The sequence below is a fragment of the Podarcis liolepis genome (assembly GCF_965112155.1).
Source record: "Podarcis liolepis genome assembly, chromosome: 12".
Taxonomy (NCBI): domain Eukaryota; kingdom Metazoa; phylum Chordata; class Lepidosauria; order Squamata; family Lacertidae; genus Podarcis; species Podarcis liolepis.
Genome location: NC_139563.1, coordinates 55,115,412 through 55,143,036, shown reverse-complemented (window position 1 = coordinate 55,143,036; position 27,625 = coordinate 55,115,412). Strand labels below are relative to the sequence as shown.

The following is a 27,625-nucleotide window of genomic DNA, read 5'->3' as shown; positions in this document are numbered from 1 at the left end:
AGAAAAGGGGGGAGAGAGAAAAAACCCCGCAGGAACTCGCAAGACATTGTCATCTTGCAAAGCAAGCCCATAGGAAATTCGTTTTGCGAAGCACCTCCAAAACGGAAAACTCTTTCGTCTAGTGGGTTTTCCGTCTTGTGAGGCATTCGTCTTGCGGGGCACCACTGTATGCTTTTGATGCAGGTGACAATGACTGAGGTTTAATGCACATAACCACCTACTTAGGTGGGCTCCCCCATTTTGTTTTGTTTTTGCTCTTTGGGCTCCCTCCTTGTGCTGAATGGTTCTGAGGTTAAGTGTCCAAGAATTGTTGGAGCTCCATGTACTTTCAGCAGGCTGCAGGATCCCTTGTGCATGTTGGGCTCTGGATTATGGTCACCAACTTTGTGTTCTGAAAAGTGACCTCAGCCAGAATTAGAAGCAATACACAAATGGTGCTGCTGTGCATAGATGGAAGATGCTTTAGAAATGGCAACCTGATTTATGAGCCTCTTCTCCCTTCTATATACCAGAAAATGCCAGAAAATACTTGGCAAGAACACAGATCTCTGGGAATTTGAGGTGCACAGGTTTAAAGAAATTGGACAACTTAAGGTATGTAGAGTCATATATTTTTTGAGGAATTTCTCTGGCTGGTTATGTCAGTTCATAGAGCCACGTGCCAGGATTATATGCACGTGGCGTGTGACTGAACGCACTTCTTCACCATGCGCATAAGCTACTGCCTGGCTAGTGTGAGCATTATACCCTTTTACAGCATTGGAATATAGGCTTTTCCACATTTTCCCCCACCCCGTTTTCCATGAAAGAACGTTCACATTCCTAGTACATGTGCCACATGTTACCTTGCCCACATGGGAGGTTTGTGTGTATCTGCATAGTCCTCCATCATGTATACAAAATCCCTTCCTAGGTGAGTGTGTGAGCAGAGTTAAGAAATAGCATCATGTAACTTTTGATTCCAAAACATAACAGATTGGTATTCGTTGCCACACGGAAAGCTTGGCACAATATGCTGCAAAACTGTTCCTGAAGTTTAAAATGCAGCAAGATGCACAGTTTTCCGGATCTTGTACAATATGTTATGTGTTAGTAGTAGTGACTAACAGCCAAATCGCACCCCCTCCCAGGTTGAAGTTTACCCCTTTTCCTTCCTCGCAGAGTTGTATTTGTTCACAAAAGCCCCTGCTTGGAAGAAGAGAGCAGAGACAGTCTCTGTGACCTTGTGACTCACTTCTTTTGCGCATCCTTTGACTCATTAGTAAGAGCACCAAGAAATAATTACGTTTCAGTCAAACAGATGGCTGTTCTGTTGTGCACTACAAAAGATAGGAGGGAGAGGGAAGAATTCTGCCACTTTCTGTGCCTTGCTAGCATAGCAAACCAAGTAATCTAATGGAGCATGTTTGTTAGCAAGCTTTTAAGTTAATAAATTGCCCGTGGCATACAGCTAAAGGACTGTCACTTCCAGAGCAGTAGAAAGCATTTATGCACATGCCCTTTAATAACATATACACATTTTCTTTCTGAGTTTTATGCTTTCCTATTCAAAGTCGATGAGCCAAAAGGGGCATATTATTAAGATCTCGCAGCAGGTGGCCCCTTGCTGCTTTTTGAGCTGTTAAATTCTGTTCAGGAGTGTGGAGGTGTTGCAACATTGCGGCTTGTCTTGTAGCATCTGCCTTCCTATGGAATTAAAGATAGAGGGGGAAACAACAGCACTACTTGCGGGTTTTTAGAGGTTTGGTGTGTACTTTGCCACATTGGAAGATAACCTCTCAAGTCCGTTTGCCTCTATTTCACTTCAGTAAGGGTCTTCAGAATGTGTATAGGTAAAATTGTGATGTGCTGCTTTCACCACTCCCTCCTGAATTTATTTCCTGCCTGGATGTGAATGTCTTGAGCAGATGTCTCCACTTATGCCATCCAGCAGACTGTAAAATTTAGAAAATATTCGCAGGCTTTCCAAAAAGCCTCTCTGTTAAATTACTGCCTTTCTAAACAGGTGGTTGTTTTCACCTTTCTGAAAGCAGATCACAGAAAGACAGGAGATGCTGTGCAATAAAGCTCCTCTCTTGTAAGCTGCAATGTTAACATCTGCTGCTCTTATCCCTCTTGCAGTGATTCTAATCTACCTTGAGCCACTATGGTTCCGTGGTGACGTAGTCAACAAGTGCTAGGATCTGTCATGTACATCCAGCTTAATCACATAACAGGGTCCTCAAAATGTGTCTGGGCTGCAAGTTAGTTTGCTCCTGCTGCTAATTTTTTTCTTTTTTTCTTTTTTTTTTACTTGGATCACTTAAAAGGCCCTGAAATAAAGAGTTATATCTAGTTATTGACCCCTTCCGTGCTGCTTTGGAAATGCATTTTGTGTCAGAATATAGTTGGGCTCAGTTTTGCACAAAAGATACTATTTGCTTTCTATTACCCTCTTAAGCACCACTTTTCCCCCTGGCCAAAATCCCTCCCCAGCAACTGTACAAGGGACCATTTATAGGCATGGAAACAGGGAGTCATGTGCCCTTTTCTAGGTTTGTTCTCCAGTGTAATCGCTTCCCTTACTAGAGAAGAGCTCAGTTTCCTGAAGGAAGAAACCCAAAACGCCTTAGAACTTCAGTCAAGCCTACCCTCTTTTCCTCCCCCCTATTTAAATGCAACCCCATTTATCTGAATGTGTTAGGTGTTCTTTGGACCAATTGGGATAAATTTTATTGCACAGCTCTTTCAAAATTGCCACCGGTATAATTTTTCGCTACTTCTGTTGAGAGCGCTCTCAGAATGTCTTGATGCTGGTAGCATTTTACTGCATTCTAGTTTTCCATAGCAATTTGAGGAGTCACACAAGCACTCGCAAAATTTTGTTCTCTCTCAAATGCAAGGTTTGAGCCTCTTTTGTTCCGTTTCCTCTCATAGGCGATTAGCCGCTATTTGCCAAGACGGGATTCAGTCCTGAAGCCTTTTATCTATGAAATGGTCCTGCATGAATTTCTGGAGAGCGACTATGAGGTACCACATTATCTCCCTTGAATGCCATTGACAGGGAATAGCAGCTAGCAGCGCAGTGGTGAAGCAGAGATTGGGGTGAGGCATAGCAGCTGTCATAAAGATACATGGCTGTCACACAACCAACAGTGAGCGTCAGCACTGTGAGCCAGGCAAGGATCTTGTAAGGACACAGCAGACAGTATAATTTCATGTGGCCAGCAGCTGCCACTCTGCTTCCTGGTATAGCACAATGGTCCAGTTCACAGCTGCTGCTCTCGTTACATTCACCCAGAGTCCTTGATGCCGTCACAGCTATGTATATCCTACGTAGAGTACCCTTAAAGCAGTGTAAGATCAGCGGGCTTCATTCAGCCAATGAAGAATTTCTCCCTTGAAAAACTGGCAGTGACCCATCCCACATGACACCAAGCAAAGAGAAAAACCTTTGCAGTCTGAATGCTTGCAAGAGCTCTTGCATGGTCCATCCTTCCCACTTCATGCAGTACCACTTGCACTCTAAGGCAATATAAAAATGCAAGAATGCCATTTATTGGTTCGTTCATATGCAACCATGTAAAAATCCCAGAGCAGTTTATGTCATAAAACCTCGAAATGCGAAAGAATCCACTCAACATATTCAATTTGAATTCTGCACCAGTCTCCAGCAACCTCGTTCCCTCCCTCACTGTTGGCCTACAACTCCCATCAGCACTAGCCAGCAAAGGCTGATGGGAGTTGTAGGCCAACAATATCTGGAGGGAACGAGGTTGCTGGAGACTGGTGCAGAATTCAAATTGAATATGTGCAGGGAGGGCACCACATTGCCAAAGGCTGCCGTACGGTATTATCCGGTATACAGAAGAATACTGCAAAACATAGGAGCGTTCAGGAAGCTGTTTGACTGCAGGCTGGAATAGGCAGCAGTTTATATAAATTTGTTGAGTTAGCTGTTTTACTAAATGAAAAAGGGCTGTGTTGCATTTGCGCCGCAAACAGCACAATAGTCTCCAAAGTACTTGCAGGTTAACTTCAGCAGTGATAAGTGAAAACAAAGGGAACTGTAAAATGAGCAAATAAATGCATGAATAATCAATGACCTGCTCTTCCATGGTCTTGGGAGTGTATTATCTTATAACTATTCTGGGAGAATTGAAATAAGCAGAATATTACTTTCTTCCTCTGTTCAATTATTCTAAAGTGTGACAATCTAGTTCCACTTCGTTATTCATAATAGTAAAGGTAACATCTCCATACTCTATATTTGAAAAATGTCAAATGTCTCGGTAATTTAAGCGCCCCAGAATAGGGGGGGGGGGGATCCACTTCCATTTGTTCAATAGCAGGCTCTCCTTTATATATTCCCGCACATAAATCACCTTGGGTCAATACAGCCAAACACTTACTAAAGGTAGCTTACCAGAGGGTAAAGGGAACCACTTTGTGATCCAGATAGATAGATATCGCCCAACTTGTGTGGTGAACAGAGTTTTATAGCACTTCAGCACTTGAAATCCTGGGAAACAGGGAGTGGTATGGCTATTCTCACCACTTGGGAAGATCTTCAACTTTTTAGGCAATGGCTTTGCTTTTTTAAAAGTTTGCATGCATGGGTTGATGAATGATGACTGATTTATTTTTTTTTACATTTCAAGGGTTTTGCAACATTAATTAAGGAGTGGCCTGGGAACCTTTATAACAACGCAATCATTGTCCAAGCAGTGGTGGACCACCTGAAGAAAGATCCACAGAACAGGACTTTGCTGAAAACTCTTGCAGAGTTGTAAGTCTATAATGAGTTTGAATGGCTGCCCTGAGAGATTGTTTCACTGTTTCTGTTCTTTAAAGAACTGAGCATGTTTAACTACAGTTCCCTTCCTTGGATCGCCAGGGTTTAACACCTTTATCTCTACAGAGAATTAGTTTGTTCTTCTCCCACCCCTTATTTCACAGTAGCTGGGCAGGTTTGCATCCCCTTCTCTCTCTCTCTCTCTCTCTCTCTCTCTCTCTCTCTCTCTCTCTTTCTGTGTGTGTGTGTGATCTGTTGCACTAGGGAAAGCAGAATAGAATGTGTCATAAGGAAGCCATTTTTAAAATTGAAATTAGCCTTGGTGTGTATTACTTAAGGGGTATTTTGCAAGGTATGGGAGGGACTGAGTCTCAGACTGGGGCACCCAGAAACCAGAACCTTCTGCACCTTCCTTCCTTGTGTCGCTGGTGTTCTGCACCCCTTGCAAACGAGGGTAGGTGCTGCCATATGGGGCACCCCATGGGCATGAACACTGGCATGTATCATGCCAATCAGCTCATACCAGAACCCATGAAGCCCTAACATTCATGCCAGCTCTTTGCTGAGCACCTTGTCATTGGCAGAACCTGCCTCATCCATCCCTCCTTCCTTGCCAACCTTCTTCACAACCTAAGCACCACTCTCTCTGAGATCGCATCCTCAGCCTTTTGCATCTTCGCCTATTTTCAATGGAGCCGGACACTGAGCAATGGAAGCAGTGGGAGAACCCTCTTACTTTATTTTGTTTTTACACATGGAAGCGTGGTTTCGTTCTCTCCCCTTTCTGAGTATCTCTGCCGGTCCTCAGGCCAAGCGCAGTCACTTGACAGTCGCCCCTCGTGTTGGCCTGGCTCACACATTTTGGTAAGCCAAACTGTGGCTTACTGGGACCACATGAACATTTGGGCTCTCAGAGAGAAGCTTGCTGCCATTTTGCTCTTGGCCAGCCTTTTTCACTCCTGTACTGTACTGAGCTAAGCCCAAGGTTTGACTCTGCATTTCATCCCAACCCAGTCTTGTAGCTAAGTTTTCTCCTTGCTGAGCATGAGCTGCAGCCCAGATTTATTTGCATGGTTCCAGGAAGCCATAGTTTGGTTTACTGTGACGTATGAACCAGGTCATCGTGTTCCCACCGCTCCCCTACCCAAAAGAAAGCCTAAGGATGTCTAGGTGAAAGGAAATACACCCCTACAAATATCCCTGTGTTGAAGTGCAATTCTTCACCGTTTGTGTGAAGCTTGTGGCAACCTCTGAAATGTTTCTTAATGAGAAGATGGGCCCTGGGTTATGGGTCATTGGTGTCCAGTACACAAGAACAATGAAGAACCGATTGCATCCAATTACTTTTCTAATACATATATATAAGGAAGAAAAGTATTTTCCATTATTCTAAATGATGGCCCAATGTTTAAGCAATTTGTGTCAAGCTTTTAGCAAAACTGTGATTTCTGTGCTGGTGGGTGACTTTTTCAAAAGGCCCACATCTAGGTCTATTCATAACGTATGATCCTCTTTTTCAGGTACACCTATGACCAGCGCTACGGAAAGGCCCTTGAAATTTATCTCACACTGAGACATAAAGATGTTTTCCAGCTGATCCACAAACACAATCTTTTCAGCTCCATCAGGGACAAAATTGTTCTGCTAATGGAGTTTGATTCAGAGGTATGATGGCTTTAAAGTGGTGGGGGTTTTTTTATATACTCTTGGCTGTAAGAATTTTAGCAGATAGGAAAAAATATTATTTAACCAAGTGAACTTCATATTTTGGATAAACTGATGTGTGAGAATGTCGACACCAAATGGCTGAATTGGTTATATTTTCACAAAAAACTTTTTACATTGAGTTTGTTTTTTACCCTAATGCTTTTGGGGGGGGGAAACCTTTATTGTTTGACATTAAGGAAAAGAAAATAGTCATGTAACCTTGGGGAAATCATATTTTGTGTTATTTGCATCCATAAATCTAGGTGGAAGAGCCAAATATAAACAGCAGGAATCCAGACATTGTGAAATTTGAAATAGGTCCTTTTTGAAGATCCCTATAACCTTTTCCCCAAAATATGTCACTTAATGAACCAAAGTGCTAATTGTTTGAAGAAACAGTTTTAATTTAGCACACATCACACATGCAGTGTAGATATTCTTGCCATTTCCCCAATTTTCCGTTGGCTAATCTACTTGTGAAAGCTCTCCATTCTTTAACCTGTGTTCAAAAAATAAAGTTGTGTGCCTGGAAAAAATCCTCTTTGCTTTCGATCAGTTGACCCAAAACTCTCAAGTGTTGGAAAAGCTTTGGACAGGGAGCGTCAGAGGCATTGAGCATTGGAACCTGCTTTCATTTATGTGACAGCAGCTGTTTCTCAAGTCTTAAGGCAGATGTAAGCATTTAAAATAGGACCAACTCTGGCAGTATCTAGATGCTGTAGACTACAACTCCCATCACTGTTTCCCGGTTGAGCCATTCACTTCTAACTGCAGTGAAAAGAGCACTGCAATAATGAGTTGTGCAGATCTTCCGCCCCCCTTCCTAAGGGTGGACATAGCCTTGAGGAGGCCTTGGGATGAAAGCCACTAAATATTGCGTTTAGTTTAATAGGAGTTTACGCAGAGAATTTGCATTGTTATGGCTTTCACCTTTAATACGTGTTCTGTATGCCTATATAGATCCAGCACATGTGACACTCTTCCACTGCCAGCCAAATTCCGGAAAGCATTTTGCTTTCTCATCAAGCACCATCTGTCTTCGCTGGCTGTGGAAGCCCCACATACGCCGGGGCTTGTAGCCTTATTGTAATACAACCAGCAAGCATCTTGTTCTTCTACCAACAGTCCTGCAGTCTCCTTCCCAACACACACTATAAACTGCATAGCACTTTTTTCTTTTTCATAAGACAGAGGAAGTTCGTTCAAAATCTGTATGTACATATAACTGTGTTAAATTGTGATTTTACATATCTCTTATCTGCCATGGGCATTTTGTTTGTTTTAGAAAGCAGTTGACATGCTTTTGGATAATGAAGACAAGATCTCTGTGAGTACAACCATTTCGTTATGTTTTGGCTGGCTACTTCCTATCCCTCTCTGTGAGCAAGAGATTTGGCCCAGAAGCCAACTTTTCTTATCTTTTCGTATCTTATCTCTTTTTCTTTTTAGATTGATAAAGTGGTGGAAGAATTAAAAAACAGGCCTGAATTGCAGCATGTGGTAAGTGGTGGTTTAAGGTTTCCATGCAGATTTCAACAGGTGTGTTCCTGGTGCAATCAGAGGCATGAACTGATAAATATCCTCAATGGCAACTGAACAGGTCTCCAACTTCCAACAGTGGTGTTGCAATTGGCGTGGGGGAGAATACTTTCATAACTGACACTCAAAAGACGCTGGTTGTGGGGAGACATTTCATTAGTCACGTCAGTAAGGAACCACACTGAGTAAAATAAATGGTTTGCCCACAAAATCTGTGCTCGCTAGGCCCTCTATAGCAGGGCAGCCCAACTTTTCATACCAAGTGGGCTGCGAGAGTACTTCAATGCGGAACCCACAGGACACCCTTGTCAGGAAGGTGGGGAAGCACAAGGTCATTTGACTCATGCTGCCTTCCCAAAACAGGATAAGTGAGGCGCTGGGCTTTGGGAAGGAGGTGTGAGGCTCTGGCAGGGTCCTAGAGCCCTTCCACCCTCTTCTCAAAGCTGGGAAAGTGCTAACTAGGCTTTGGAGGTTGAAGGACTCTAGGACCCTATCAGAGCCTCTCTCCTACTTCCCAAATCCCAGCACCTCTCTTACCTGGCTTTGGGAAAGCAGTGCAAGAGCTGGGGGGGGGCCTGGGGGTCAAATGTTGCTGAGGGCAGCCAAAAAAAAAGGCCTTGAGGGCCGAATGCGGCTCCTCGGCTGCGTGTTGGACCACCCTGCTCTGTAGTAAAACAGCTGTCTATGCTCCCAAGAGAAGTAAGATTTATCACTGTATGAATCCAAAACACTTCAGGACTAGCCTAGCAAAAAGCCTCCCTCCTTCCCTGTGTGTGTTATAGCCCCCGAGATATACCAAGGACAGGCCTGGGCATCAGCAACAGATGTTAAGGCATCACTGTTGCAAAGTGAAATATTTTCGGAGGCTGCTCCTTCCCAGTCTCTGGATATAGTCAGCCACATCCTAGCCTGAGCGCCCTTCAAGAGTATTACAAGACCTACCACTTCAAGCTGTCTTTTGTGGCTTAGGACCAGGGGGCAGACAAGATGAGCTTTGCATGGTTCCAGGGTACGGATCCTTTCCTGGACCAGGAGTGGAGGGTGAGAGGCGTGTTTAACTATCCTCCACTGATTCTCTCTTTCAAATGCCAACCGCTCCCATCTCCTCTGGCCTTTGGCTGTGCTGGCTGGGGGCTGATGGGAGTTGGAGGCAAGCAACCTCTTGAGTCCAGCGTGCAAGCTGCTTTTGCAGCTAGATCTGCTCCTGGTTTCAGAGGAACAAGCCTAGAGTGAGGCTATTTGTGAAAAGAATTACTAGGGCTGGGGAAAGTTAAGCAGCTCTTTCTCACTATGGATGATTTGCTGCAATCTCCCCTCATTCCATCACTTCATTCCCCATGTTGGTATCGGTCAGCAATGCTAGAGGGGTCTGTAACACCTGGACGCAGTAGTATTTTACCCCGTTTCCTTGGGGAATTGCACTTCTGGAGCTGCAGGTCTTGGGTCAGGTGTTAAGATTAGTCTGGAGCCCCTGTTTGGTCCTGTGGCCATATATATATCCAGAATGCGGCAGCTAGACTGGTGACTGGGGGCGGCCGCCGAGACCACATAACACCGGTCTTGAAAGACCTACATTGGCTCCCAGTACGTTTCCGAGCACAATTCAAAGTGTTGGTGCTGACCTTTAAAGCCCTAAACGGCCTCGGTCCAGTATACCTGAAGGAGCGTCTCCACCCCCATCATTCTGCCCGGACGCTGAGGTCCAGCGCCGAGGGCCTTCTGGCGGTTCCCTCATTGCGAGAAGTGAGGCTACAGGGAACCAGGCAGAGGGCCTTCTCGGTAGTGGCGCCCGCCCTGTGGAACGCCCTTCCAGCAGATGTCAAAGCGATAAACAACTACCTGACATTCAGGAGACATCTTAAGGCAGCCCTGTTCAGGGAAGTTTTTAACGTGTGATATTTTACTGTATTCCTGGTTTCGATGGAAGCCTCCCAGAGTGGCTGGGGAGGCCCAGCCAGATGGGCGGGGTATAAATAATAAATTATTATTATTATTATTATTATTATTATTATTATTATTATTATTATTATTATTATTTATCATGGATGTTTCTGTTTTTTCGTTCTTTGGGTTGATTTTGTAGTACCTGCACAAGCTGTTCAAGAGAGACCATCACAAAGGACAAAAGTATCATGAGAAACAGATCAGTCTGTATGCTGAATATGACCGGCCAAATTTACTTCCGTTTCTCAGAGACAGCACTCATTGCCCTTTAGAAAAGGTGAGGAAAAATCATTTAAATGTATCTTTTCCCCCTCTCTATTATCTTTGATAAATATTAAAGCTGTTGGTTATTTAGCAGTGGGTTTGGGGGAGTTCTTTTTCTCTTTTTCTTTTCCTCCTTCTTTTTCCAGTTGCAAGGTTCCCCCATCCCACCCACCCATGTCTTTGTCACATTTTAGTTGATCTCAACAAAACTGTTACCAACTGTGGCTTTTCAGTTTGCAATTGTGACCCGACTTATTGTGGCTACTCTGTGTGTTATGCTGCCATCTGCTGGAAAGCATGAAAACCACATTGGTTTAGATCTTGACTTTAAGTACCGTATTTTTCACCCCATAAGACGCACCGGCCCATAAGACGCACCTAGATTTTAGGGGGGGAAATAAAGGGAAAAAAATTTATTTCCCCCCCAGGTGCGCTGCGCTACACCAGGAGCTTGGGGCGTGCGGAGCTCAGCGCGCCCCAAGCTTCTGCGTGCCGGCAAGGTCTCCGCTAGCGTGGGAGAGCCGGGCGCCTCTCCCAGGGCTAGCGGACCCCTGCGCTAATCCAGAAGCTTGGGGCGTGCTGAGGTCAGCGCGCCCCAAGCTTCTGCATGCCGGCAAGCAGTCCGCTGCCGCCCCAAGCCTCCCGCACCCGGCAGGAGGTCCCACCGGGTGCGCGAGTCTTGGGGCGGCAGCGGACTGCTTGCGCGCACCTAGAAGCTTGGGGCGTGCTGAGGTCAGCGCGCCCCAAGCTTCTGCATGCCAGCAAGCAGTCCGCTGCCGCCCCAAGCCTCGCGCACCCGGTGGGACCTCCTGCCGGGCGCGCGAGGCTTGCAGGCATTCGCCCCATAAGACACACCCCGATTTCCCCTTCATTTTTGGAGGGGAAAAAGTGCGTCTTATGGGGCGAAAAATACGGTACATACCATGATGACTCAGACACGTTTTTCATCCTGTTCTTAATTTTAATATTATTTGAGGTTTTTAATATTTCATTCCCGTCCCCTGATTTTTGTTCACTCCACCAGATGTTTTGGTTACAATTATGACTGAGGTGTTTGTCGTGTGAGCGTGGAATGAAATGTTGAGGAAATGCAAGAATTTATCTGTCTGGGCAAGGGACATGTTTATTATTGTAGGGACAACCCCTAGGCGCCTCACCCCAAGTCAGACCATTGGTCTTTCCAGTTCAGTATTGTCTACATGCGGTGTTTCTCAAACCCTGGGTCGCCAGCTGCTGTTGGACTACAACTCCCATCATCCTTAGCTATCAGGACCATTGGTCAGGGATTATGGGAACTGTAGTCCAAAAGCAGCTGGTGACCCAAGTTTGAGAAACACAATGCATGACAGCTGTTCTGCGGGCCTTCAGTCGCAGACCTACCTGGAGATACCAGGGACTGAACCTGCGGCCTGTCAGCTTGCAGAACGAAAGCTCTGCCACTGAGCTATAGCCCCGGTAATTAATCACGTAGGCATGCAGCCCCTTTGCCCAAGAAGCTCATACATGGTGGCCATCCTATTCCATTTCCACAGCAGCCTCTTGAGGCATACAAGGGATAGAGAACGTCTGGCTCAATTATGCTTCACAGACTAGCATTAAACTGTGGGGTGTCAGATTTCCTTTCCACATTTAGGAAGGCAAGCATTAGGTTCTGTACATGGAGCTTGATTAAAAAAAAATCAGGAGATTCTGTAGTTATGAAATATACTTTAGAAAACCTTTATTTGGGGAACAATGCGTGACTTATAGGTTTGTTTCATTCTTTGGTAGTGTTGTTCTTTAAGAAACTCAAGCAGCTGTTGGCTGTAATTACTTTTCTTTTATTCTTAGTCCAGATTTTTATAAATATTTACCGTTTCTGTTACATGAATTATGTGCCTTTATAGAAAAGTACTTCGGGAGCCCTGGTGATAATTTTTGGCTGTTATTCCACTGGACGCGGTGCGACTTATTTCTGAGTAAACGGGTACAGGGGCTGTGCTGCTAATTTATGGCAGAGACAGGCTGGTTGATAACTTAAGTTGTGGTCATATTAATTTTCTCCTTTTGAAATCCCAGGCTCTTGAAATCTGTCAGCAAAGGAACTTTGTAGAAGAGACAGTTTATCTTTTGAGTAAGTAGCTGCAAAATCATAGAATCATAGAGTTGGAATAGACCACAAGGGCCATCGAGTCCAACCCCCTGCCAAGCAGGAAACACCATCAGAGCACTCCGGACATATGGTTGTAGCATTTTGATTAATAGCAATGACCTGGTGGTTTTGTTTTTATTAAAAGGTGACATCCTCAACTCAGTATTTCCAGGACCAGGTTCTTACATTGTATCCCTGCTGATCCAAAAACTCATGACCAGGCAAGGTGTCTTAACACCCCCCCAAACCCAGAAATATTAAAGCCAATATTATGATCCCATACCTGTGTAAGCTCTAGGTACCATCTATCAACCCAGACATAAAAGTCCTGGTTTTGAAAAATGCAGATTCTTAAGACTGTGGCAGATCTCTGCATGGAAGGATGTTGAGATTCCTGCATTGCAGGGGGTTGGACTAGATGATGATGATGATGATTACTATTATTATTATTATTATTATTATTATTATTATTATTATTATTATACCCTGGCCAGAGCCGGACTCAGGGCAGCTAACACCAGTAAAATTACAATCAAAACATAATAGGGGAGGGGGGAAAACAATTTAAAATACGGGTTAAAAATACAATTTAAAATGCAGCCTCATTTTAAAAGTAGCCCATAGATCAAGACCATAAGGGGAGGGAAACATAAGGGTCAGACTGAGTCCAAGCCGAAGGCCAGGCAGAACAGCTCTGTCTCGCAGGCCCTGCGGAAAGATGTCAAGTCCCGCAGAGCCCTAGTCTCTTGTGACAGAGCGTTCCACCAAGTCGGGGCCAGTACTGAAAAGGCCCTGGCCCTAGTTGAGATGACCCTTGGGGATCCTTTCAAACCCTTCAGTTCCATGATTCCTTGTCAGATTGTCACAGCCACCAATGTGCCTGTGCTTGCTGCTCAATGATGGCCATGGCTGTTAAGGAGATGCTGCTGAGCATGACCCTGTCTGGGGTCCTTTTGTCTTGCAGGGCAGTTCAGGTTAAAACCTTGCAGGGGCACATCCTGATTCTGAAATGGCCTGTGCTGTACCTTGTTAGCGCATACTGAGCTTCCCAGCTCAGTCCTATGCATGTTTTCTCGAGTTCCATTGACTTCAGTGGGGCTGATTTCCCAGTACGTCTGTATAGGATTGCAACCTTAGTCTGTTCTCCCCACCCCAAAAAAGTCTGGCTTTAGTTGTAGGGTGAACCTGCATCTCTGGACACAATCACAGATGTAGCTCAGTTCAGCAAGCAACTATTAAGACATACACAGGACCCATGTATTTCAATGGGATTGAAATATATTGCTTTAATTTAGACATCTACTCATTTGTGTTATTAAAATATAAGCCGTAAGTGGGAAAGGTTTTAGACAATATAACAGAGGATGTTGTTTCCCCTAAACCCTGAGGCCTAGCTTAGCTTGGTGGCGGTAGGCTGTTCTTTCAAATTCCTGGTTTCCTTTGTCATTTTAGGCAGAATGGGCAATAGTCGAAGTGCTCTGAAGATGATCATGGAGGAATTATATGATGTGGATAAGGCTATTGAATTTGCTAAGGAGCAAGATGATGCAGAACTGTGGGAAGATCTCATCTTGTATTCCATTGACAAACCACGTAAGCAAAGTAGTCCTTGCTCAGTTAATTTACTCTGTGTGTGTGTGTGTGTGTGAGAGAGAGAGAGAGAGAGAGAGAGAGATATTTTAATTAAGTGTGAGGCAGTGAAAGAATATAATTCATCCCTCTACAGAAGAAAAACAGTGTAGCCAGATTGATTTGGGATTAATGCCAGCTCGCATGGGGCAGAAGTCTAAATTGCAACGTAATAATTGGAGTATTACAACGTGCTGAGGGAGGAAATGTCCTGGCATCCTGCAGCATCTGGCACTGATAAACATAAGTAATTACATTATTCCACAGCTGCTGGCACATGTGCTGTTGGCCGACAAATTGGATGAAATGCTAGCATGTTTTTCTATCTCTGCATCTTCACTGCAAAGGCCTTCAAAAGTTGTACTTTATGTGATTATTACACATCTTTATCTTTCTTAAAATAAGTATTGTTTTAAATGAAAAGGCAAAAAAGATAGATAATAGGCCAGCCATGGGCACCTGTCCGCAGGTGTGATGCCTTGGCTGAGCTGCTGTGATGGAATGGCATTGTAATCAGCAAGAGTGTTCACAAACAGTCCAGCTACTGTGAGGAACATGAAAGGTCATTGCGGCTGGGGGGGCGAGGCAGTGAATTCACCCCACAGCGTGTAGGAACAGAAGGACCTGTGTGAAGGCAGATGGAAGCTGAGAAGAAAGAGGTGTTTTATGAAAAAGTGGATGAGGTAGGAAAGCTAAGTGATGGGATCGCTGAAGGTGGAAGCAGAGGAGCCGTGGACTGAGAAATAGTGATCTGGAGGAATCAAAGATGATGTAGAAGAAAGTGGATACTTATAAAAAGGGAGACGGGGGGGGGGGACATCACAAGGAAAGAGGCAATGGCAGTGCTGGAAAGTGTGAAGATCAGGTGGTGTGTGGAATCCAGAGCCCTGTGTGAATTTAGAGATGTAGCATGGAAAGGTCTGATGGAAAGAGGAGGCAGGAAGGTTGTCAACATCATTGTCGGCCACAAAGATAATACACAAGTAAAATGAGGCCCTGTTACTGATGTTTGTAGACCCACGGAATAGTTCAGTAGAATATCTCAAGTTTATTGCAGCTTGTTTATATGGTATGCAACCTTTATTTCTATGCGTAGCTTTATAAAATGTAAATTTGAAAACTAGGCCTCTTGCTAGTGAGATCTCTCCCACTTTAGATGTGCCAGCATACTGTTTTCTTTTTCTTTTCTTTTTTTAGAGAGCAGTACATGCAGTTAAGAGACTAGGCCTGTCTCAAAAAAGCAGTTCAACATTATGCTTAGGTTTCAGATTACGCCCCCCCCCCTTGTGTTTCTACAGCTTTTATTACCGGCTTGTTAAATAACATTGGGACCCACGTTGACCCCATCCTCCTGATCCACCGCATTAAGGAAGGCATGGAGATTCCAAACCTGAGAGATTCACTGGTAAAAATTCTTCAGGATTATAATTTACAGGTAACTGTTACTGCTTTTCAGTGTCCATTCTTCTCATTCCACCACCAAGCATGAATAATAGAGGGAGATCAGTAATTTTAAAGGAACAGAATACTGGTAAAAGAATAATCATGCTATGAAGGCTTCTTGTGCAATAATGCTGAACAGTTACTACCATTTTAAAATAATAATAATAATAATAATATTTTTTTTATATACCCCGCCCATCTGGCTGGGTTTCCCCAGCCACTCTGGGCGGCTTCCAACAAAGATGAAAAATACATTAAAATGTCACACATTAAAAACTTCCCTTCAGATGTCTTCTAAATGTTAGGTAGTTGTTTATCGCTTTGACATCTGCTGGGAGGGCGTTCCACAGGGCGGGTGCCACTACTGAGAAGGCCCTCTGCCTGGTTCCCTGTAGCTTTGCTTCTGCAATGAGGGAACCACCAGAATGCCCTCAGCGCTGGACCTCAGCGTCCGGGCAGAACAATGGAGGTGGAGACGCTCCTTCAGGTATACTGGATGCTGATGATGTTACTTTTGTGACGTAACCATTCTCATAACACAACCTCACAAAAACTTTCTGTGGCCTCCCAGTTTAGAGGTCCGGTACTGTGGCTGAGGTAGCGACTTTGTGAATTCAAGGCAGAGCTACTTTCCCCACTTAAGTCAGTGGTCAGCCCCACTACTGAAGGATATCCCCATCTCTTCTCAACCACTTGACAGCAGGATGGGGACCAAGTCTGTGCAGCTGCTGTTTTGTAGTTGATGGCAGCACAAGTGGATTATGTCCATGCTTGGGTGGGGCATCAATGGATCTCAGCGCTGCCCCCCTCCCCTTGCTTCTTAATCTTTAATTCCAGGGCACTGGGGAATTTCCTTCCTCGCCACAATCCTCCTGAAAATGGTCTGTTTTATTTAGAATGCTCATCCTGCTCTGTAAATCCACAAGTCTCTCAAAGTGGCTTTGAGCAACACAGTCGCATTCAAAAAGACTTGCACCTATGTTCAAAGGAGCATGGCACTGGGTTTTTTCAGGACACTCACCCCCCCTCCAGTCATTCTTTATATTCCCTTGTGATGGAAGGTAGCAGGCCTTCTGAGGATTTCTGAGGTGAGTGGGAGAGAGCAGCTGAAACTCACACAGGTCTCCCCTTACAATACACCTGTGGTACCCCTGATGTATGCTCACATGCCAGGTTTCTTCCACACTCTTTAGGGGCTGTTACTTGCATTAAGCAGCAGCAAATACATTGCCACATGTCCAGGAAGCTTCCTTTTACCAGGTCCATCTAGCCCAGCGTTTTCTACACCGACTGCCAGCAACTTCCCAGAATCTCTGGCTGCCCCTGATTCCTTTTAACTGGCGACACCAGGGATTGAACCTGGGAGGTTTTGTGCAGCGAGGAGCCAAGGCTAGTTAGGGCTCCCAGTTTGTGTACAGTGGTACCTCGGGTTAAGTACTTAATTCATTCCGGAGGTCCATTCTTAACCTGAAACTGTTCTTAACCTGAGGTACCACTTTAGCTAATGGGGCCTCCCGCTGCCGCCACACGATTTCTGTTCTCATCCTGAAGCAAAGTTCTTAACCTGAGGTACTATTTCTGGGTTAGCAGAGTCTGTAACCTGAAGCGTCTGTACCCCGAGGTACCACTGTATCTGTATAGTATACTAATTTGTAAGCTTGTTTTTCCTCATATGCATATTCGGCGTTTTTACATGTACGCTTTGCACTGTTTGTAAAAAAAATACAGTGTGGAAAGGAGTCCTGATAAACACTCAGATGTCCCCCCCCCCCCCCAACCTCTGCTTAAAAACCTCCACCACCTCCTGAGGGAGTCTGTTCCACTGTCAAACAACGCTTACCGTCAGAAAGTTCCTCCTGGTGTTTAGCTGGGATCTCCTTTTTTTGTAACCATCTTATATTTGTGCATCTGGTTCTTCCTGCCTAAGGCCTTACATTTCTCCCTATTAAAGCTCATTTTGTTATTTTGGGCCCAATCTGTTACGGTCATCTTGAATCCCGATTCTGTCTTCTGCAGCATTGGCCACCCCTCCCAGTTTGGTCTCACCTGCAAATTTGATGAGCGTCCCCTCAATTCCTTCATCCAAGTCATTTATAAAGACATGGAACAACGGCGGGCCCAATGCACAGATGATTAATGTAATTCCAAATCACGGCCCAGGTGATAGTGTTACCCAGGCTTGTTTTGCTTTAAGCCCCGTGCCCCAGGGGCTCGCCACTGTGCTTAGAAAAGTAGCATGAAGATCTCAGAATTTAGCAATGCCGTTGTCATCTTTGGTGGGAATGATTTAAGCCTGCCTAATAATGATGGCAGTGCTATGAGTTGAAGGCGTTCCAGTATTCATGGCAGGGCAAGACAGAGTTGTCTGTCTGGAATTAAATAGAAAGTAAGTTAAAGCTGCATTCTAAAAGTGCTTGTAGTTTATATCTCGCTCTTCAATGAGATGAATATTAAATCATAAATAAAGTACACTACTGACAGCTGCAGTTTAATTTATATAGCCATAAAATTGTGCATTCTCTTAAAGTGGAGGCACTCGTGCATCAAAAGTGACACATGCCTGGGAGCAGTGTTTAGCTGGAAGAGAATAAATTGCTGTTCCACTGGCAGTGTTTTCTTATTATAATTAAATCACAATCGGAACTCTGACAAGCCTGCCAGAATGAGCAAGATTACATTGAAATTTAGGCAATAAAACAGTAATTTCCTAATTTCGACTCCTGACATATATATGAAGTATCCTGTATTTTCAGCAGCTGTGCTTTGGAAAGCTTATGGGCGAAATCAATATTTTGCTTTCACATATAGATTAAAAACAAAAACAACAAAAAATGGCCATTTACCCAGGGTCAGTTGTAGGATTTTTCAGTACCGGGGCAAGTTAAGTTTTGCATCTCTCTCCATCCCGGCTCTGCTTCCCAAATCAACTGGGGCCATCCACACAGCCTCTAAGCCTCCACCTTCTTCTCTAGCACTGGCTTGCCTGCCTAGTTCTGCCCTTTCTGTTGCTGAATTCCAAGCTGGCAGTTTTGCTGACAGAAAGGAAGGGTGTGTGTGTGTGTGTGTGTGTGTGTTTTATCTTGTGGTTACCACCCAATTTCAGGATGCTTATTCTACCACCACACACACGTGAACTCATGCACACACATACCGTAGCTATTTATTTATTTTATAACAAATACTTGTATTGTCGTTATTCATAATTAAAAAAAAAATCAGAGCGGTTTGCAACAGTTATACATAAAGCCATAAATAAAGATGTTAAAATGAGAAATCAGATAATTCTTATTATGGACTTCCCCGGCTGCAAAGGCAGAGAAGGCCTTTATTTAACATGTTGGCACACCACCTTTCTTCCAAGTTGGGATTCAAAGCATTTGAAAAGCATCATTTTGAAATATGAAGTACCGTATTTTTCGCTCTATAAGACACGCCGGGCCATAAGACGCACCTAGTTTTTGGAGGAGGAAAACAAGAAAAAAAATATTCTGAATCTCAGAAGCCAGAACAACAAGAGGGATCTCTGCACAGTGAAAGCAGCAATCCCTCTTGCTGTTCTGGCTTCTGGGATAGCTGCGCAGCCTGCATTCGCTCCATAAGACGCACACACATTTCCCCTTTTTAGGAGGGAAAAGGTGAGTCTTATAGAGCAAAAAATACGGTAATAAGAACAAACTAGTAGTGAAAGTACAACAAAACACATTTAGAACCAGCATTAAAATTCTGTTGTGGGCAACATCATCACTATTCTGCCTTGCTCGGACCCCACCTGGAATACTGTGCTCAGTTCTGGGTGCCACAATTTAAGAAGGATGTGGACAAGTTGGAATCTTTGCAGAGGATGGAGACCAAGATGACCAAGGGTCTGGAAACTAAGCCGTATGAGGAGTGGTTGAAGGAGCTGGGTGTGTTTAGCTTCAATCCTGGCTAGGCCCTACTCTAGAGAATGGGCAAGAGTCTGGATTTAGGTCTGGCCAGTCACAGCTTCATATTGGCCCCAACATGTCAGTATGGGACCAGCCACTAGCAGAGGCACCCCATGTGTCTGGATTTTGGAAATCAAAATGCACCGAAGTAATATCCAGAATTAAAGCTGTCCAGTCGCTTAAGATCCAATTAGAAAAATGTAACAATTAAATAAGATGCCACTCGTGTAAAAGATGGGTCCCTTTCAGGCCACACCTCATAGATCAGATTGAATAAGTGATTTCTGGTCATTGCCAAGGGGCCCAGAAATCACTATGTATGTTTTCATCTCAGATCATTTTGGTTGAGGGTGGCGAACTGGCAGGCTGTATACAGTCCCCAAGACATTCTTTCCCAGGGGCTCTTTACCTCCTGTTGGTCTCACAATCTTGCCCGGGTGCTTAATTATTGTGCCACATCTATGCCACATGAGGCAACAGGGTGAGATCTGCAATGGTGCTTCCTTCAGCTTTGTACCAATGAAATATTTAGTAACTGGTCTCTAATGTGTTCTCAAGAGCAGCCGAAACACAAAGCTACATGATGTGCACAAAGTGTTTTGCCTACGGGGAGTGCCATAGCATATCCCCCCCCCCTGCATTTATTGTTCTCTACTCCTCCTCATGTGGCATACAGGGACACTTCTTGCTGACACTTTGAAGTTAAGCTTTCATGTCTGTGTCCGTGTGTCTCCCCATCACAGCTGAGTGTGTGCTTTCGTTTTGCAGTGACTTCCGAGCTCTGATGCATTGCATTATTCACCGCAGAGAGGGGGCCAGTCCTTTCCCAATCAATATATCTGAGCATTTTAAAGGGACACAAGGCAGAGCATGGGTCTGCCTTTTGCAAAAGCGGCTATGTTTGTTACCTTCCGATCAATATGAAGATAGCAACCTGGAACATTTTACGCTTCCCCCTCTCTGGGGCCAGCTAACACAGCAAGGGCAAATTGCATCCTAATGGGTTTCTGTTTTAAAATCAGTTTGCAAAAGTTGGCCAAGTGGCCGCTAGGAGGCGTGTCGTCACCTGCTTAGCACATGATTGCAGCTCTGCCTGAAGGCAATGTTAGTGCAGTGAAGTGGGTCTTTTTCGCTGGAGAGGGGCTGTGACTGTTCCCTGTGAGAGGCTGCTTTATTTAGCTCATCCAGATGGTTGGTATCTTTCGGGAACTGACAAAGCATTTGCTACTTCGGCTTCCAGGGAGTAGCATCCAAAACGACACCTCTGCTGTGCTCATCCTTTTAGACCTTGTGCCCTCCAAGTCAGTCCAAGGGGGTGCTATGGGGTGCGAGAGAGAAAGCGACCAGGGCAGTTCAAAAAGGAGGGGAGAGGAATTGTGTCCATGACGGCTGATCTGCGTGCACAACAGACTTCCACTGGCACAATGGAACAACTTCTCCTTCCTTTCCCCACCCCACAAACCCCACCCACAGAATCCGCCCCAGAGGATGGGGGGGACCCTTCTTATCAGATTTATGGGGTGCATGGGGAGATGAGAGGAAGTCCTGTTGCATGAGTGGAACTCCGGGCAGCGTTGAGGACAGTCCTGTGTAGGAAACAAATACAAGACCTGCAACACAAGCTGAATAATATTAATAAACGGCTCATCAATTTCTGGCACATCTAACCCTGTCCAGTTGTACCTGCCTTTTGCAATTAGTCTGGAACGTTGGTCACACTGACAGTGTAAGTAGCTTGGTTCCTGAAATTCACGAGATGAAGAGCTCCGTGTGACTTTTTTCTCTTTTACTGGCTTAATTTTGCACTTTTCATTTTCATATTATTCTCTGGAACAGCTTGTGGTATCTGTTAGGGTGGAACAATCCCACTTACAGAGTCCCCCTGCTGTGCTATTCAAAGCTCTGTGTTAGGTCCTCTAAGAAGTAGCTCTGACGATGAACTGTTGTGATTACCAAATCAGTTTTGATAATGCCCAAAGTCCAGAAGGGTTGCTGTTAAATATTGTGATCAAGCATGTGAAAATTTACCGGGAAAGGACTATTTTAAGGAAATTATCCCATCCAATAGCTGCAGGTGCCCACTGCAGGGCACTTAGAATAACTAATGTATAATTTTGATTACTACATTTTGAGGCTCCGAGTGAGTCATTACCAAAAAGCTTTACTAGTAGGAGAATAGACCTTGGCAGCAAAGAATAATGTAAAATGTGTAATTTCAGCTTCTGCATAACTTGAGAGTGAAAACCAGCTGAAGCATTGTCACAGTGTTGCATCCGTTTGTGCCTTAGATTTTGCTCCGGGAGGGGTGCAAGAAGATTCTTGTTGCCGACTCGCTTTCCTTGCTGAAAAAGATGCACCGAACACAAATGAGAGGCGTCCTTGTGGATGGTATGTTCAGCGCATCTCTGGAGATTTCTGAAGCATAAAAGCTTCCATTGCTCGCATCCAAACTCTTTGGATTACTTCCATTTTATTAAGTTATTGACATATCCTAAGATGTAGGTTGCAGTAGGTGGTTCTTAAATCTTTATTGGACTTTGAACTTTTTACCATGGGATTACCTTTATTAGTAACAAAACACACGACAGAAAACATCTAAATACGTGTACAAATTTTCTGTTGCCTTATTTAGCCTGCAAAGTAGTTTTTAGGGGATATTAAAGGTATCAAGTTCTTATCCTCATGGAGTAGCAGTTAATGTGCATTGTGGAGAGTCTCTTTATTGAATATTACCTATACAGGGGGCCAGTTTTGCATGTAGTGCTAAGCCAAACTATGGTTTGGCATTAATGTGTGGGTTCCTGCGAAAGAGGTTGTAGCTGCTTTGCTCCTCTGTTCCTGCTGCTGTGAGCTGAACCATGGTTTGGCTTGGTTTGGCATCTGAACCTGGATCCAGACCAGCCACAATCCACAGTTTGTCTTTAGGTAAACAGTTTGTGGTTGGTTTGCTCGAGACAAACCATAAGCCCAGGGCTTAGCTCACTGCAGTGGGAGGTCTGGGGGAGCAGTACAGCAACTACAGTCTTCTCTCTGGGAACCCTTGTTCATTCATGCTAAGCCATAGTTTTGGGATGCGGGTGGCGCTGTGATCTTAACCACTGAGCCGATCAGAAGGTCAGTGGTTTGCATCCCCGCGACGGGGTGAGCTCCCGTTGCTCGGTCCCTGCTCCTGCCCACCTAGCAGTTTGAATGCAGGTCAAAGTGCAAGTAGATAAATAGGTACCGCTCCGGCGGGAAGGTAAACGGCGTTTCATTGCGCTGCTCTGGTTTCGCCAGAAGCAGCTTAGTCAAGCTGGCCACATGACCCAGAAAAAGTGTCTGTGGACAAACGTCGGCTCCCTCGGCCAGTAAAGCGAGATGAGCGCCGCAACCCCAGAGTCGTTTGCGACTGGACTTAACTGTCAGGGGTCCTTTACCTTTACCTTTTTAAGCCAAAGTTTGGCTTACCATTGTGTGCAAACCATCTCATTGCGTGCAAACCTGCCTGAGATAGGTGGTATAACATTATTCAGATAAATTGTCGTGACTTGTACCTGTTCTTTTTCTTACAGAGGAGAATATATGTGAAACATGCCTTTCCCCTATACTGCCTACAGGTAAGATATTTTGTGTCCAAAATACAAAGCCCCCCAGAGAGAAGATCTCTGGCTGTTAGGGTGCTCTGAATCTGTGGTAGTTGTGGAAGATAGTGAGCAGCCCTCAGAGGTCTGTCCTCAAACTCAGTTCCTGCTCCTTTCCCCTTTGCACTACTCGAAAAAAATGGTGGTGTTGGTAAGAAACCATTTCAGTTTTGATTTCCTGCGACCCTGTACAAGCAATCTAATTTAATAATAATAATAATAATAAATTTTATTTATATCCCGCCCTCCCCAGCTGAGGCCGGGCTCAGGGCAGGGCGGCTAACAACAATCAAATAAGCACACAATTTAAAAATATTTCATTATAAAAATTAGTTAAAATCAAATTGATGGCAACCAATTAAGCAAAATTTTGTGCAGGTTGCCAGAGGAGGGAGTCAGGCTGCGCCCTGACCAAAGGCCTGGCGGAACAACTCTGTCTTGCAGGCCCTGCGGAAAGATGTCAGGTCCCGCAGGGCCCTAGTCTCTTGTGACAGAGCATTCCACCAGATTGGAGCCGCAGCTGAGAAGGCCCTGGTTCTAGTTGAGGCCAGCCTAACCTCTCTGAGGCCTGGGACCTTGAGGATGTTATTATTTGCAGACCGTAGGTTTCTCTGTGGGGCATACCAGGAGAGGCGGTCCCGTAGGTACGAGGGTCCTAGGCCGTATAGGGCTTTAAAGGTTAAGACCAGCACCTTAAACCTGATCCTGTACTCCACCGGGAGCCAGTGCAGCTGGTATAGTACCGGATGAATGTGATCTCGCAGCGAAGACCCCATAAGGAGTCTCGCCGCGGCATTCTGCACCATGCATTTACCTGTGCATCATGGGTGATGTGTTCTGTTTAGCTACCTGAGGTGAAATTGGAAGGTGCCACTCTGCATAGCATCCCTTACCTGGGTCATGTGGCGGCGGTGGCAGGTTCAGGTGAGGTTCCTTGCAGAGATTTGGGGAGATCTTCCCAGAAGCCACTGTTGTTACCGCCTCTGCTTCACTGGCAGCAGCAGGGCACCAATGAAGCCTGAGGTGGCTTCTCCAGCCTTCCTGCTTCAGCTGGTCTTGCTTGGCATGTACTACAATATACCACATACAGTAGCCACATCTGTGTTTTTCTTCCTACGCAGCTTCCCTGGAAGGGACAAGCTAGGTTGTTCCGGGGTATAGAGGAATCAGCCTCTATATCTTTTGCTTCTAGGCTTTCTTCTGATTCACTTAAACCAGGGAGGGTGGGGGGTGGGATCCAAGAATTGAAGGTTTATTTCACAATAGATGCTAAGAACAGGTTTTCTAATGCAATACGATTCATGCCCTCCATCAGTTTATGTATGTGCAGCAGAATGTTGCGGATATGCTTAGAATGCAAATGACCGTCTCCAGAAATGCAGCTGTTTTAGAATCATAGAATCATAGAGTTGGAAGAGACCACAAGGGCCATCGAGTCCAACCCCCTGCCAAGCAGGAAACACCATCAGAGCACTCCTGACATATGGTTGTCAAGCCTCTGCTTAAAGACCTCCAAAGGAGGAGACTCCACCACACTCCTTGGCAGCAAATTCCACTGTCGAACAGCTCTTACTGTCAGGAAGTTCTTCCTAATGTTTAGGTGGAATCTTCTTTCTTGTAGTTTGGATCCATTGCTCCGTGTCCACTTCTCTGGAGCAGCAGAAAACAACCTTTCTCCCTCCTCTATGTGACATCCTTTTATATATTTGAACATGGCTATCATATCACCCCTTAACCTCCTCTTCTCCAGGCTAAACATGCCCAGCTCCCTTAGCCGTTCCTCATAGGCATCGTTTCCAGGCCTTTGACCATTTTGGTTGCCCTCCTCTGGACGTTTTATTTGAAGGACGTGTTGGGTGCTCATGGAAAGCTAGTGTTGCTCTTGAATTGTGGAGCCCTGGGTTCAAATCTCCACTTGGACATCAGTCTCTTTCCTGGAGCATAGCCAGTCAAGCACTGTGTTTCTAAGAGCATGGAAACATTAAAAGAACATTTTAACATGGTCAATGTAAGGTCATGTGATGTTACCATAGAAAGGTAGGGAACACAAAATTAATTTGCCTGCCTTTTGAAAAGTGTGTGTGTGTGTGTGTGTGTGTGTGTGTGTGCGCCCATGTCCACACACACACACACACACACACACACACACACACACTTCAAAATGTCCTTGGATATTGCTGCTTAATAAGCTGCTGTATATTGAGGTAGCATCTATCTTGGTGCTTTTTATAGCCTTCAGCTCATGTATTTTGCTAATACATCATGTATTTTTCTCTCTTCTCTTGCCAGATGCATCTAAATCTTTCAGTGTAACAGTGTTTCACTGCAGGCATATGTTCCACAAAGAGTGTTTTCCTGAACTTAGCACAGTAAGTAACCAGCTTAATCTCTGTGGATTCTAGAAATTGCTATAGTCAAAGACAAAAGGACAAATAAGTTATTTTTGCCGTCTGCTGAGCAGGGCAAGCATTTATCATGGATTATAAAATAATTATAGTAATTGTTCTTAGCTGGATCTCAGTAGGTGTTTAATACCAAAATATTGAGCCCATCCAAATAACCTCTTCCGCCCCTTCGCCTTACAGCACCACAGGTTTTAAAAACTGCTTCCATTAGCAAGAAACTGTGGTCTCCACTCAGCCAGATATTAAATGTAATTTTGATATCAAAGGGGAAACATTCAACTTGATTCTGACAAAAAGGAAGTATTACTTTCTTTTTCTTGCAAAGATAAAGAATAATGTACATATTTCGATATGATATTGGTGAGAGCCCCAAATATAGCTTGGTGACTGCAAAATTAAGGAGACACTTCAATCCAGGGGTCAGCAAATTTTTTCAGCAGGGGGCCGGTCCACTGTCCCTCAGACCTTGTGGGGGGCTGGACCATATTTTGGAAAAAAAGAAGAAGAAGAACGAATTCCTATGCCTCACAAATAACCAACCCAGAGATGCATTTTAAATAAAAGCACACATTCTACTCATGTAAAAACACGCTGGTTCCCGGACCGTCCGCAGGCTGAATTTAGAAGGCGATTGGGCCGGATCAGGCCCCTGGGCTTTGGTTTGCCTACCCATGCCGTGACCTGCAGAACGAACTCTTATGCTACATATCAAGGTCAAAATACTTGGCAAGTGATTGAAGACATGGTATTTGGGTTGCAATCCTAGACACACAATGACAAGCAAACTGCAATTAGTTTAAGGAAATGAAGTGAATATAAACTCTGCATTCACCATCTTGCTGAGAAGCCTGTAACATCTATTGGACAGAGAGAGAGAGAGAGAGTTTACTGTTTCTTGAAAGAATTCTATCTCGTGACACATCTTGTTTTACCAATTTTGTTGTAAAATTAAATCTTTTTCCTGTTTAACTTCCATAAGTCTCCAAAGTGCTAGAGCTTTCTTTTCTTTTTTTGGTGCACTGTTCCTGGAGGTGCTGCAATACCAGGTTGATGCATGGAATGGCCGGACCATCTCTTATTTCAAACTGAGATTATATTGAGTGAACACAGCCAATGCCCATTTTTTGTTTAAGTATGTATGTTGCCTTTCCAGGCTATGCATGTCAGGAGTTCAGCCTACACTCGAGTAGGACTCTGGCAGAGACACATGCCCAACTGGCATGTTCCCTCCCTCCTGGTTGTTCGTTCGGGAGCTTCAAAAGCTTTCTTCTGGCTGAACATCACAGCAACCAATGCCAACTGACACCGGCACACTTAGGGATCTGCAGAGTTTGTGCATCAAGTGTAATAGACCTCAGCAACTCAGCATTTTGGCTAATCTACTTTATTTACATATAAACACACACGGAGCGCTGCAACATGGCTCCCTCTTTCTCTCTCTAGCATCAGACAGCAAAGAGAAAAAGGACAAAAGTAGTCCCACTTCACGGAACACAGTAACACAAACATCCTGTCTCCATCACTTCCCACTCTGTGGAGTCAAAACATATACTATCATGTGAAAGACAAAAATCCCATGACTGCAATCATAGATCAGGAATTCTAACAATGCAGCCCTGCTCAAGACAGCTCACATCATATAGCAAAAGAATAAAATGCAATTTTAACAATAGCAATTTAATCTAATAGCCAGCAATAAAATAGTGAAATATTAAAACAAGAAAATGGAGCAAAACAGAATGTGTGAAACTTAACTGCGTTTTCTATAAGGCAGCAGCAGTATCATCATATATCTGTTTTAAAATTATATTTACTTAACTGCCATAATCTTTTTATGTGGCATGTAAGCATTATATAAATCCCGAAAAACTAATACCTTCCATAGGCCTATTGCACAGATAGGTTAGCATCCAAATAACCATGTACCGTATATACTCGAGTATAAGCCGACCTGATTATAACCCGAGGCACCTAATTTTAGCACAAAAAACTAGGAAAACATATTGACTTGAGTATAAGCCGGTTCACCACAACACAAACCTGGTGGTGGTGGCAGCGGAGGAGGAGGAAGAACAAGCAGCCCAAAAGGGCTGCTTTTGGGCTGCTCCTTCCTCCTCCGCTGCCGCCAACAGCGGCAAAGGCGGCGGAGGAGGAAGGAGCAGCCCGAAAGGGCTCCTTTCTCACCGCTCGTCCCTCCCCCACCACCGCCCGCCTCACTTGAGTATAACCTGAGGGGGGCTTTT

General features: G+C 44.6%; 1 protein-coding gene across 2 annotated transcripts in view; it reads left to right on the top strand.

Annotated features, from left to right (window-relative positions):
- The window catches only part of VPS41 (VPS41 subunit of HOPS complex), a 118,970-nt gene that overhangs the window by 88,390 nt on the left and 2,955 nt on the right, over positions 1 to 27,625 (top strand). Inside the window, exons 16-28 of one of the 2 annotated variants that reach the window (XM_083468780.1) lie at positions 513 to 594; positions 2,917 to 3,009; positions 4,641 to 4,768; positions 6,295 to 6,439; positions 7,767 to 7,808; positions 7,931 to 7,981; positions 10,104 to 10,241; positions 12,287 to 12,345; positions 13,816 to 13,952; positions 15,287 to 15,423; positions 21,646 to 21,745; positions 22,909 to 22,953; positions 25,267 to 25,346. In XM_083468780.1, coding sequence (XP_083324906.1) covers positions 513 to 594; positions 2,917 to 3,009; positions 4,641 to 4,768; positions 6,295 to 6,439; positions 7,767 to 7,808; positions 7,931 to 7,981; positions 10,104 to 10,241; positions 12,287 to 12,345; positions 13,816 to 13,952; positions 15,287 to 15,423; positions 21,646 to 21,745; positions 22,909 to 22,953; positions 25,267 to 25,346 — 1,237 coding nt within the window. Of the gene's footprint in view, positions 1 to 512; positions 595 to 2,916; positions 3,010 to 4,640; positions 4,769 to 6,294; positions 6,440 to 7,766; positions 7,809 to 7,930; positions 7,982 to 10,103; positions 10,242 to 12,286; positions 12,346 to 13,811; positions 13,953 to 15,286; positions 15,424 to 21,645; positions 21,746 to 22,908; positions 22,954 to 25,266; positions 25,347 to 27,625 lie in introns of both variants that reach the window. The other variant, XM_083468779.1, reaches the window with a different exon arrangement.